Source organism: Gambusia affinis, linkage group LG09 (assembly GCF_019740435.1).
Source record: "Gambusia affinis linkage group LG09, SWU_Gaff_1.0, whole genome shotgun sequence".
In the NCBI taxonomy this organism is placed as follows: domain Eukaryota; kingdom Metazoa; phylum Chordata; class Actinopteri; order Cyprinodontiformes; family Poeciliidae; genus Gambusia; species Gambusia affinis.
In genome coordinates this window covers 5440593-5454028 of record NC_057876.1, presented here as the reverse complement: position 1 = coordinate 5454028, position 13436 = coordinate 5440593, and the positions used below count along the sequence as shown (strand labels likewise).

General features: G+C 41.2%; 1 protein-coding gene across 3 annotated transcripts in view; it reads right to left on the bottom strand.

Annotated features, from left to right (window-relative positions):
- pigg (phosphatidylinositol glycan anchor biosynthesis class G) overlaps nt 1-13436 on the bottom strand; it is an 88407-nt gene that overhangs the window by 55991 nt on the left and 18980 nt on the right. For 2 of the 3 annotated variants that reach the window (XM_044127417.1, XM_044127416.1), the window contains exons 5-6: nt 12588-12726; nt 4471-4683 (exon numbers count right to left, since the gene is read on the bottom strand). In XM_044127417.1, the coding sequence (XP_043983352.1) occupies nt 4471-4683; nt 12588-12726 (352 nt within the window). Of the gene's footprint in view, nt 1-3378; nt 3461-4470; nt 4684-12587; nt 12727-13436 lie in introns of those variants that run through there. The other variant, XM_044127418.1, reaches the window with a different exon arrangement.

The following is a 13436-nucleotide window of genomic DNA, read 5'->3' as shown; positions in this document are numbered from 1 at the left end:
AACAAACAAAAAAAACGTAACATAAAGATTGAAATACTGAGACAGGACCCAGGAATGTGGCAAAGAGAGAATTAAAGGTGGAACGGGGTTGTTTAAGCCTTGCATCATCATTTATTTATTTATTTATTTTTTTTAAAAGGCCTGCTTTCATGTCCTGGAAGTTATTTCTTGTGAAAAGCAATAAAAACAACTCAAGATTTCGAGATAACGCAACACGGGCCGAGTTGGAAAACGCCGGCCCGAGGAGTCGGGGTGGAAAAAAAACAAAAAACGCTCGATGCCTCGCAGATCTGCAAGAAACCCCAGCCCCAAGAAAAAAAAGACTAAATCCAAACCGCACCCTGAGACTCCAAAACCCTGAGCACCAGAAGAGGAAGATTTGTCCGACGGGAGGGTTATTAAAACACCCGAGGCAGCGGTGGCAAACACATCCTGCTGCATAATAACTTCCTGATTACCCGAGTGGACGGATTTAGACAAACCAACACATCCAAATGTAGGTCTACTGACTTTACTTCCGACTCTTTTTTCCTCCCATCGCTATGGAAACCCATGGACTAAAACAGAGAGGGAAATGCGGTGCCATTTGCGTTTTAGTTTGTTTCTAAATCCAACGTTTGCTGTTCGGGAGACATGAACACAGTGAACCTGATGCATCATCTGAACTGGGTACTGGGGGGAAAATACACACACACACACACACACACACACATACAGGGGTGACTACAGATTAGCAGCAATAGTTAATGCTTCATGATGCAAGCATTTCTCACGCTAGCTGTGCTGAGATCCTCAAGATGAGTTAACGTAGCAGTATGTGAACCGTAAACCGTTCACACAAAAGTCTGATAGTGTTTGGGTTTTATTTGTAGCATGAACAACAATACTGCAATGATAACTGTGATTCAACGTACCGCGCAGCTCCGACAGCCTCAGAGCACTAAATGAGGGCAACATTTCAATCAGGAGGATCGCTCAGTGTGAGGCGACACGTCAAATCCATCACCTCCAGCAGGTCAGACGGGATTTTTAAAGCCGCCGCCGATCTTTGTGGATTCTTCTTCAGCCGTGCGCGTGATTTCAAATCGTCCATCCATCTTCCAAATCAGCGATTTGTGAAAATGAGGACATCTACAAACTTTTAAAAAATAAGTAAATAAATGAAATCGCTGCTTTAATGCTTACCGGGGATCTCTGTGGGATTAATTAAAATTCATCCTGTTTTAAACTGGGATTGGTTTCACGTTCTCTCTGTCGGCTCCTTCACTCGTGACACCTCTCAGACAAAAGAACGATAAACTTCTGGCTGTTTAAACAGGAAGATGGGAAGGACGTCTGGAACAAGGAAGGAAGGAGCTCAAAGATCGGATGTCTCGTAGAAACCTCTCGTCGGCGAGACATAAGTAGACGGATAAAAACAAATACAGGCTGGGATTTGTGCGAGTAGTTCTACAGAAATGGGAAAGGATTGAAGTTAAAGAGCAGACTACAGATCGGAGACTTCCCTGAGGTGGTTTTTACATTTAAAAGGTAATTTATTCAGGCACAAAAAAAGCTGTGATCCAAACAGGTTTACTTAAAACGCCCAGCTCCTGCTGGAGTTGAGCAAATCCAGACTGATGTTTTTGAGCTCAGGCTGCTACAATTGTTGGTTCTTCTGCATGTTAAATTGAGCAGGCAGATGAATACCACAGTTTATTTTTAATTACACCTTTCTGATCATTACTGAGTCGGTGGGTGGTATATATACTTTGTTAGATTGAGATAAGGAATAGGGTTGAACAAGTGTTCACTTCTTCTTGGACGATATGGCTGAGAAAAACAAAACGTATCACGATAGAAGCATTTCATGTCAGTCGATATCAATATAATTATCAATTCTTTTTTGTTTTAAACATCTTAAATACCGCCAAGCTGGTGGCGTAATTTTTTCTGTGTTAGCCACAGTTTTCACTGTACACCGTTATTTTATTTATTTTATTCTACATTATTACTATTATTTTTAAATGGTTTTCAGTTATGAGAAAAGGTGACAAACCATGAAACTGCTGCTGCGCGTCAGCAGCTCGTTGCTAGGTAACCAAGGAGCGCGTGAGACAGTTGATGCCACCAACCCAGTTTGAGCAACTAGAGCCTCCATCTCCCAGAATGCTGCGCGGTTCTGGATCAATGAATATTCCATATATTGAATAGTGAATATTCTATAAGATGTGTTATGTATTGATACTGATCACATGTTTATTGCGATATTTATTGCCAATGATTTATTCTCCAGCCATACTTCATTCCACTCCTATTCAAACGGAAAAGCAGTGGTAAGCTAATTGTTTTGTTCTTGGTTATGTTTTCTCTTGTCCTACTGCTCCCTTATTTTCTTTGTTTTTCTTTAAAAAAAAACAAACAATGTATTAGAACAACATAAAAGAGTTTTTGTTTTATAAGTGTGTGGAGCAGATTTATGGAACGGATTAAAAAACAGGACAAACATAAATCAGCTTAAAAAACTGTTTAGAAAGGAGCTTTATGGGAAATACATTCTATAAGATGAGTGTTTCCAGGACCATTAATGCTATTGATATAAAAAATGTATAAAAAAACCCCATAAGATCTTGTACCATCGACCTGCTCCTTTTTGAAGAGACAATGTAAAATTTCATGTCAATAGGGAATGACAATTTGTTTCACTTATTTATTTTTCCTTCTCGCTTTTATTTTTGTCTTGTCGAAATAAATAAATAAAATTAAGTTAAAACACAGTTTCAAATAAATAAATATCAGAGTCCAAAAGCATGAGACGGGAGGGTTAATGAGTCCCAATCTGAATTTATAAAGTCTGTTTTTAAAGTCAGTTTTGATGGACTTCGCTTCTCATCCTGGGAACATTTCCCATCTTTGCAGTTTGACTTGAAGCGCTGGAGCAGCAGAGATTTAACCCTTTTCCCACACATGCTAACAATCAAGCATTGCTATTTAAAAAAAAAAAAAAAAAAAAAAAAAAAAAGTACGCACAAATCTCTTAGTTTTGCACAGCAGCAAACAAGGTCCTGTCCAAACGCGAGCTTTCCCCAAACTGTGACTTTCTGCAGCGTCCATTGTAAGCCCTCTTCCCACAGGCCCTCAACTGCTTTCTGGACGATGAAGAAGGAAAAGCAATGAAATAATTGTATTAAACTTTTTAAATATCAGATGAAGGGGATATGCTGCATTCGATTCGCCTCGGAAGTTTGTGGAATTTGCTAAACTGTTGTGTAGCTAAATACTGTTAGCAACACAATCCAAACACTTTTTATTTCTCTGCGTTCTGTACAATCTATACATTTAATAACTGGTGTGACTAGATATGAACCTTTAATATCTTTACAATACATGGCAGCCATGTTGGATTTTGAACAAAGGGCTCAGAGACTTTTTGACTTTCCAACTTGGAATTCCGACTTTGGGAAATGTTGCCGTGGCATTTCTGATGGGAAACAACAAACAAACACGGTAGTAAAGAAAAAATTAAACAGTGTCATAGAAAACATGAGCTTCAAGTGCTTTGGATTTTGGAATTGCTTTTGTAGGTTTTGTTGTCTCTAATTTTAATACAACGCCAACACATGAGAATTTGTCTTACCTTTGTGTATCTGTAGATGATTTATCTACAAATTACTAGTTAAATTAGTGATGATAGTTGGGACACCAGTGCTCACTCCTGCCAAGCATTAGGCTTCCTGAGACGTTTTAGTGCTTAAAAGCTAAAGTTTAACACTAGACGAAAGACTTCAAAACAGCGCAGATATTAATTTGCTGTTTCCTCATTTTTTAAAGACACCTTGGCACATTTGTTGTTTAACAAAAAAGATGTAATTTCTACATTTGCAACAGTATTCGTAGCTCAATTTTGCCTCTTTATTTCCTGTCCACTGCAGGAAATAGCCAGAGCATTGTGGAGTAAACCTAAAATACGCAGAATGTATAAAAGTACCTGCATGGGAGAGACTTTAGTTAATATCTAAATGTCCCCAATTTCCTATTTTCAGTCCTAAATGGAATCATTTTTATTACATAAAAAAATACAAATGACTGTGTCCATAAGTATGATAATGATGCAATGAATACGCTTATTCATTGCATCATTTTATTCATGGCAGAATAAATATGGAAATGGAGTTCAACATTTTGATGGAGGCCGAGATGAGATAATGGAAGCCGACTGCATGTTTTGGTTTCATTCACGCTGGCGGGATTTTACTGACTGACGCCGGCTGAAACGCTCCTCACTTCAAAAACGACTCCATCAGGTGAGAAAGCATTGCACTGCATTTTGTTCTGGCGTAAACTAAGCCCTCTAAAACCTGCCCCGATAACCTCGCAGGTAGCGGGGTGTGAGCAAAGTGTGGAAGTTGAGCCTAGTAACAAGACAAGTCCCGAAACGAGGCGACCCGTCGGGTACGAGGCTCTCCGGAAGAAAAGTTTCCTGCCGCCTACCTTTCTGGTAGTCGGGCGCGCTGTCTCGGAGCAGGCAGCTGAGCTGGTGGCCGTTGAGGTGCAGGAAGCGCAGCTGGTCCCGCAGCGACCGTTCCTCCAGCACGCCGGGGATGACGCGGCCGACGCTGTTCTGGGGCACGGGCAGCCCCAGGCCCAGGGCCAGCGTCGGGGCCAGGTCGACCTGCTCCACCTCGCCGGGCCGCTCCATTCCCACTTCAGGAAGCGAAGACAAACACAAAAACAAAGGGAGGCGATGACGAAACCAGACGGAGATGGACTGGCTAGAGGCCTTTCTTTTGCTTGTGGAGGAACAGCGTGCAACAGTTAAAACGTCACTGTGGGGGTCAGGACCGCAACTCTTTCTCCAGGACAGAGTTTAGGATGTTTCACTTGGTCAGCTTGGACAATTTTCAAAGTAGAAGTAATAGTAATAACAATAAGAAAAAAAAAATTCTCTGTGAATTTTTCAGTGTTTTTGCAAAAGTTTGGCTTTAAATGTAAGAAACAGAAAAAAAAAGCTGGGATGACAGACCACAGACGGGATGACACCAATATCTGTTGTTGAATAGGCCTGTCACAATAACTAAATTTGCTGGACGATAAATTGTCCCAGAAGATACTGCGATAAATGAAAATATTATTTTGAGACCATCTACAAGTAATATAATGGTAATGGCATAATAACAATGCAAGGACGCATTCTCAAAGATCAATAAACTTTAAATCCTAATCAACACTTAACACTGGAACTGGAAGACGTTTTAAAAAATTCAGAATAAATCAAACAAAACTACAGAAACCACAAATCAAGTGAATCATAAATTCTCTCAAACAAAATTGTCCTTCAAAAAAGAAGGTTTTGTTGAGACCAAAGAACCAGACTGAAGATTTTCATCATCCAGTTTTTGAAAAAAATTGCAGAGAAAAATCAAGCAAATGGAAATTATTGATCTTGTTTTAATTTATCGTGCAAATAATTGAGTTCTTGCTTTGCGACAGGGATACTATTATCCTTGGCGGAAAGACTTTATTTGACAGGGTGTTCTTAAAACTGATATTACACCGTCATAAACGTGACATAACACCTGTTATGAATAGGAAGGAGTCTTTGTGCATGTTTGACTGTGAATGTTTACACAATGACATTCATACAGACTCCTTCATGTTCATAGAAGGTGTTATGTTACATTTATGACAGTCATGTCAGTCTCATGCTCACCCCGTCAAATAAAGTTACCAATTTTGCTGTCACGGCCGATAATCAATATTTACAGATGCAGTGAATCCTCGTTTTTCGTGGGGATTAAGTTCCAAAAAGAACCCGTGATGGACGAAATCCGTGAAGTAGTTACCGTTATTTTTTACAATTATTAGACAACATAATTAAATACTCTTCACTGAAACCAAAGAACAAAACCTGTTTTCAGGCCCAAGCATTTTTTTTAAACTAATAGAACGCTTTCTTTCAAATAACTACAGTAAAATAATCATTTTAATCATCAATACGAAGTACAGGAGGACAAATTGTGACTGGCGTATTTCACTGTTCCTCTGACTGTGACGCTGCAGCCTCACTCCTCTCTCTAGTGTCTTCTTCTTCTGACGCCTGTGGTGCAGGTGTGTTTTTTTTTGAGAGAAAAACAGAGTTATCGGTAGTTGCTGTCGCTCTTTTTTCTTCTGGGTAGAAATATTTGCCAAAATTTGCCAAGCTGCGTTACGTATATTTAAATAACGTAACGTTATTGGCACACAGGTAGAGAAGAAGCGCGGAGACTGTTTAGCCAATCAGGACGCAGAACACAATGCACTGTGAAAAAAAAAAACTACACAAAAAAAATCCACGAAGCAGTGAGGAGTGAACCGTGTTATAGCAAGGGTTCACTGTATTCAATTATAAAATAATGGGACCACCTTTTTTTACCATGAAAATGTCCAAATTCTTCATATTATTCACTTTTCACGATGAATATGAGGTCACGTGTCAATCTCATATAATTTTTGAAGACATAACTGCATACTAAAGTTAACTTGTAGCTATGAATCAAGACTTCCAAGACAAGTATATATGTACACAAAAAACTCTGTGAAGCAGCGAGGCAGTGAAAGGTGAACCGCGTTACAGCGAGGGTTCCCTGTATCGTCTACATTAAACTCCATGATCCTGTCCTGCTTCATGATGACTGCCACCTCACCAAACTCCTTCTGTCCCGTCAGGAAACGGCCACAATATGGAAATAAACATCGGTTGTTCATATCGATCCAACCTATCAGGCTGATATCAATGTGTTAAAAAAAACAATGCCGACGTTATTACCGATACACTGTGAATCCCCGATTCAGGCGATGGGAAAGGGTCTATGCCAAAGGCATCCAAACTTTTTTGTCAAGTGGGTCAAAAGTTCAGTACAACAGCCACAAATGTACTTTTCCAAACAATCTGCATCCTGGTGAGTCAAGTTTATTTGTATAGCAGACTTCAGCAACGGGCAGTTCAACGTGCTTCACGTCATAAAAACACAAAACAGCAACAAATTACGAAGCAAGCAATAAACATTACATTTTGTTAAATGGTATCGTCAATACAATCAAGAAAATACTGATCAAATGTTTACGAATCAAAGGCAACTCTACAAAATGGCTTCCAGTCTTGATTTAAAATGTTCCAGCAGAAACTACAGCAGTTTTCTACAGCTTGACCCCCTCAGCGGTCAAGAAAATTTGATTGGTTCTGGTTCTGGCATTGCAGAGCAGAAACAGAACCAGAAGACCTGAGTGGTCTGGAAGGTTGATCGTTGATGTGTTGTTCCGTCTAATCCCAGTCGTTTCCAGGTCCTGTAGGAAACCCTGACACAAACGCTTCTGTGGGTGTTTTCGTCGCTCAACGCCACGTCGTCCCAGCAGCGACAGCTGTGTAAAACCGACCACCAGCACGCATTTTTATTTCTCAAGACAAGAGCCACGGTTTTCTACTTTAGTCACATTACATGCGCTTTAAATAACTCCACTTTCTGTCTTGTTTTTACGCAGGTTTATGCCCCTGCAGACAAAAGCCTTTCACAAGCCTCATCAGGACAAATTTATTGAGAAAAAAAAAGGAAGTCCTCGTCCTGGAGTCAGAAATACGGCAACAGTGGCGGCGAAACATCCCACGGTGTTCAATTACTAGGGAGCCTGATGAAGTAAGACGAATTAGCGGAGCGTGCCGCTGTAGTCGCTGCTGCTCCGCTACTTCTGACCCCTCAGCGGTGAAACTGTGAGCAGATGAAAGCAACGTGAGGCGCTGGGGAGTCGAAAACGTCTCATTTTAATACATGAAGGCAGCCTGCCTTGGTGGGTTAGAACCGGGGAAAAAAAAAAAAACTGAACGTTTTAGAAACCGAACACAATACGACAAATCACCCCCATCATTATTCTCATATTAATACCCATGAGGGGGGCTGTCAGGACGGGAACAGCATCAACAAAATAGGACGTGAATTTAATCATCATCATCATCATCATCATCATCAAGTGAGCCCAGGATTTTGTTTTTCAAAGCTCGTCGTCTCCTGTCAAGCGTTTAGTTGTTGACAATCTGCTTCCTGAAGAGAGCTTCCGACAACAGACAGACAGTGGGAGTGCTGTTCTCTCCGCCGCCCCGCTCTGTCTGCGTTTGAGTGAAGTTTTCAGCTTGCAGCGATAAGTTAAACTTATGCAGAAAACCTTCTTAAACGAACAGAGCATCTGTCAGGAAGTGAGACCGCCGCAGATTAAAGACGGCCACGCATTTCGGCGCTGGAGGCTTATTTGGACAGAGCGGTATAAGCCAGAAAACGATCCGTTTGAAACTAGAAGGAGATACAGTCACACCTCCAGAAACTAAAAGACGACAGGAAGTGAAACCTGCTTCAAGATGTTTAGTACTAAGTGGCAGATTTAAAGTTTCGTTGTTAGTTGCAATTATACTGACAGCTAAAGCAGAGGGAAGGGAGTCTTGTTTTTCTGGATCTCTACGCTGTTAACAACAAGCAGAGGGCCTTTCTCCATTATCAAACCCCGCACACTAACCTGTGGAGAGCAGGGGTCTTCAAATGCAGACCTCAAGGTCCTGCAACCTTTAGATGTGTCCCTGATACAGCACACCTGAATCAAACAGCTGGATCCCCTCCTCAGTATGCAGTACAGTTCTCCAGAGACCTCATTACTGGACTCAGGTGTGTTGAAGCGGAGACACATCTAAAAGTGGCAGAACAGCAGGTCCTTGAGGACCCCTGCTCTGGAACAGTACGCTCTTTGGACGACACACAACGAAGGGACTGGTATTATTGTTAGAGACGCTACAAGTAAACTGCTGGTGGTCAGAACCAGCCAAGTTTCATCTTAGACAGTCAGAAACTGAAAAATAAAAAATCTGTGAATACATCATGTGGAAGAGTGAGCTAAGTACATCAATAGATAGCTTGTGCTTAACAGCTTGCTAGATAGCTAGATAATTAGATACACACTTAGATAGCTATGTATCTAGCTAGCTAAATAGCTAGATACATAGCTAGCTAGTTAGCTAACTAGTTAGCTAACATTATCAAACCCCCACACTAGCTACCTACCTAGCTATCCATTTATCTAGCTACACAGCTAGCTAGATAAATGGATAGCTAAATAGCTAGCTAGCTAGGTGACAGGAAGGCCATTATATCCTGTTGAGCTTTTAGCATGGAAACGTTTTGGTTTCAGAAAGGTTAGAGGTTTCTGTAAATTTCAGGCTAAAGATAAGAAACTCCACTTTCCAGAAAAGAGGATTCAAAGAGGTTGCCGTTTTAATAACTTCCAATTGCTTCACAGATTTCTAACACACAAAATTCTCCATTTTGCTCAAGAACTGGAAATGCATTATGTTAACTTACATCAGAATCAAGTGTGGTAATACTGATAGCTTGTAAAAACTATCACCCTACGTCAAAAGGTTATGGAGCCTCTGCTCTTGCAACATGCTTAATTAAGCCGTTTTATTTGATAAAAGATAAATTGCTACTAAACGCATGAAACCAAACACATTTACCGGTGAACAATGTGACACTATCAAATACAGTCACAAACATTTCAATTGTAGCAATTTTAAAAAACAACCATATTAACCCAGTTTGTAAATGAAATCAAGAGAAAAGCTGGAGGACTTTGGGCCATGATGGAGTATCCATGCAGCTCTCTTTATTTCTTTTGAAACAATAAGTGAAGACAGACCACCATGTTCAAGTGCTCCAATCATTCACGTCCAGGGCTGTGGCCGCCGTCTCTCCATGTCCGTGGATCAGCTAGTGTAGAATCAATTCCCCACAATCTTTAAAAGTAAAGGAAGAAACGTAATATTTCTACAAACTCTTGCATCGATTAGTTAGACTTTATGGCCCAGTAAACAGTTCATCTTTAAGCCAGTTGGGAAACCCTTCGTAAGCCAACATTCAAACAATTTTTTTCTTAATGTTTGTCTTAAAAAGTTGGAATAAATTATCAGGAAAACAGTATTTAAGCACCTAATCAAAGCTTTTGAATACTAAAAAGTGAGTCAACCCTGATTTCTTTTTTCCTGTACAGATCTTACCGAGACATCTTTCAAAATAGCTCACTTGAAAACAAAAACACTCTCGACATTTTAACGTAGAGAGAAAATGTCCATTAAAAAATGTCTATAAGTGAAATATTCATTTGATCCCGAAACACATTCAGAATTTTGACTCCCACTGATTAGCTAGATGCCAGTGTTTCACACAGATCCGTTTCAGATCCACAGAAACAGAATCAGTTTGTTCCACTCCAACCACAGGGTGGAATCGCCTCCAGGAACAAAAGCTGGAAGATTGGTGGGAATTGGAAAAGACTGATATCTTTTAACCAGCTGCTATAGGTGGTGCATGTACATCCGTCTGTCTAAGGTTCGCCGTTGTAGTTCTACATGGTTCAGAGGCGGTTTGGGAGAAAGTGTTGTGGTCAGTAGAGGGCAAAATCAAACTCTCTTCCTTTAAGCTCTGGTGCCGTTTTTTTTCTGCTCTGCGGCCAATTGAATGTGAAATCCAGGAACATTAAAGGCGGGTCATGAATGAGTCTTCCAGCATGGCAATAAATCAAGATAAACGGCAGAGACAACAATGGCGTTACCAAAGATGAAGCACATTATGGTGGTGCAGGAAGTCCATAGCTTTGAGTTGCTAGGCAGCAGCTAAGAACCTGAAGTGTTCTGGAGCAGTGGTCTCCAACCTTTTTAGTACAGCGGACCGGGCCAAGCCTTCGTAAATTTCCTGCGGACCGGGGGGAGGGGTGTTCGTGCGTGCGTTGTGAAGATCGAACCGTGTGTCGTGCGTTGTGAAGATCGAACCGTGTGTGTGCGTGTGTGTGTGTGTGCGTGTGTGTGTGTGTGTGTGTGTGTGTGTGTGTGTGTGTGTGTGTGTGTGTGTGACTCAAACCTCTGCATCCGGTGTACGATTTTCAAAATAAAAGCTCCTCCATACTCAATACATAGAACGGACATATTTAATTATTTCTTGCGCGGCCCGGTACCAATTGGTCCGCGGCCCGGTGGTTGGGGACCACTGTTCTGGAGAGCAGCTCTAAGGAGGAACGGCTCAGAGCCTCTCACCACATAAAACCAAAAATGTCTAAAAATTGAAAGATGCTGAGAAAATCAGCAGAGAATCAAAAAGAACCTCCCCTGAATACTTATTTATCTCCCCCGCTGGATATTCTTAAAGGTACAGTCAGAGAAACGTCGATGGGTTGCTCTCTTGTTGTTCCCATTTTGAAGAGCAGCTGGGAATAATGAGCCTCTGTGTAGAGTCACATGGCCGCAGCAAGAAAACAGATGTTTTTGTAGATTACCACTTGAATTTCACTGACTTGAATCAACTTTAATCAAAGTAATGCAAGAATTTGAAATATTCTTCATTAGATTTAGTTTGTAGGAACTGCAGTTTTTTAGGTAATTAAGTCCAAAGACAGCTGTGACGTCACAGACACTTCATTGTTATTTTATTTGTTAAAATATGAATTACTTTTAAGGCTTTTTACGCCGTACCTGAAAGTGCTGAACATCCTTAAAGTTTCTTCCAATCTCTGTTGCTCAAGCGGAAAAAAACAAAGTTGAATTGACACTGAAATATTACATTTAAAACTTTAATTATAAGGTTCAACATGTAACAATATGACGCTGGGAGTCCATTCTCACAGCACTGTGTGTACAGTCCAGACCGTGAAGCCTCCCGGTGTTTAGTTAGCGGCTAGTTGTTGAACTAGCTTTAATACTTGCCTTCCACACTCTATGTGAGCTAACAACAGAGTTTATTTTTCATTTGAAAAGGGTGCCAAAATGTTTATAGCCTTTTCCTTTTGGTTCCAGGACAGTAAAGATAGAGGCAGACTCAGACACACTGAGTCCTAGCGATGTCTGAATACAGTGGATTTGCCTGCCAGGGTCCTCCCAGCAAAGTCAATTAAATGTTCCGCCAATATGCGCTGTTCTTAGAGACGCAACGAGATTAAAGAGTGAAGCCCAGGTATTCAGCAGGCAGCGAGTTCTGACCCGGGGGAGCATGTGCTAATGAAAACATCAGGGAGACAAGCGCTCTGCTAATGACCCCTCATTTGAAAGAGTAACCATTTATGTTAACGCAGCCGCTGATTTCATAAACCTGCACATTTCCATGCTGCCGTGTTTACGTCTAAGGTGCCACTTAGTGAAAGTCCTTTGCAGAATTAGTGAGTTCATCAAATATTCAAATAACTAACGTATATTTGCTTGAATAAAACCGAATTTGTAGCTTATTTCCCCAATTACCTCGACCACGATAGGTCAAAACAATCATCTAAAACGCCCAAGCTATTCATTGAAGCTCTGCAGGACTCAGTGTTAGCAAACATCAGCAAGCGAATAATTATCTTGAATCAAACAAGCAAGGATCATTTCAAAAATAGAAGATCTAATTATCACAATCCCACGTTTACACTTAACTTCATTCATCACTTCAAGAAACACCTCCGCTAGCGAGTCTTAGCGCCGACGTCGATCGTCACGTTACAGCTGCCGCAACCTCATCTGGGAGCGTGCGGGGAAAAAGGGGTGGTTTTTTGATTCGTACCACGGGGCTCACCTTTTCTTTTGAAGGCTGGACTGATGAGCACCAGAGCCGTGTTGACTTCTGGCTCCGAGGAGCCCCCGTGGCTGCCGGTCTCGGTCATGCCGTGGTCTCCGCACAGCACCAGCAGGTAGGGCAGAGATCCCTCAGCCTCCTAGGGGAACCAAACACCAGGGTTAGCGACCGACCTTTCTGTGTGCCGACGCCAGAAGACGTCTCCTGTTCCGAGTCTAAAATTCACAAAATGCTCCAACATCCTGCCGTCTGCTGAGACAAATAAAAAAAAAAGAAAAAAAAAAACATGCTATCTGAGGGATCATGATGCTGTTATGGCGGCGGCATCCATCAGCATTAAATGATTGCTTCTGAAAAGGACGACATGACAAAACACTCCAGAGCCTTGGAAGAAACCAAAAAACAAAATTACAGCAAACAAACGCAAATGGTGACCGGTTTGTCGAGCATGACAGACTTTGATCAGGCGCGGGTTGTTCCTTAAGAGGAATCCCTTTCAGCTCGAGTCGGGGGAACCCTCAGTCGACTACAAATTCAACTGGGAGGCTTTATGAGTCACAGCACAGTGGCCTGATCTAAAAATAAAAACACTACTTGAGATGTTAAGAAAACAACTGTCCGCAGATTCAAACACTCTCAGAAGACTTTTTAGTTCCCACACAAACACCCAGCAATCGAAGGGTTATTGCTCAAAACGGGAAAGTTTCATCTGAACTAACAGGAGTGCATTGAAGTAAAAAAAAAAAAAAATGCTTAAGTCAGCTCATCTTTATTCTATCGCTGGGAGTGGACTAATCATTTTTTGCTTTAATAGGGGACATAAAAGATTGGTGAATGCTCCAAACAAAT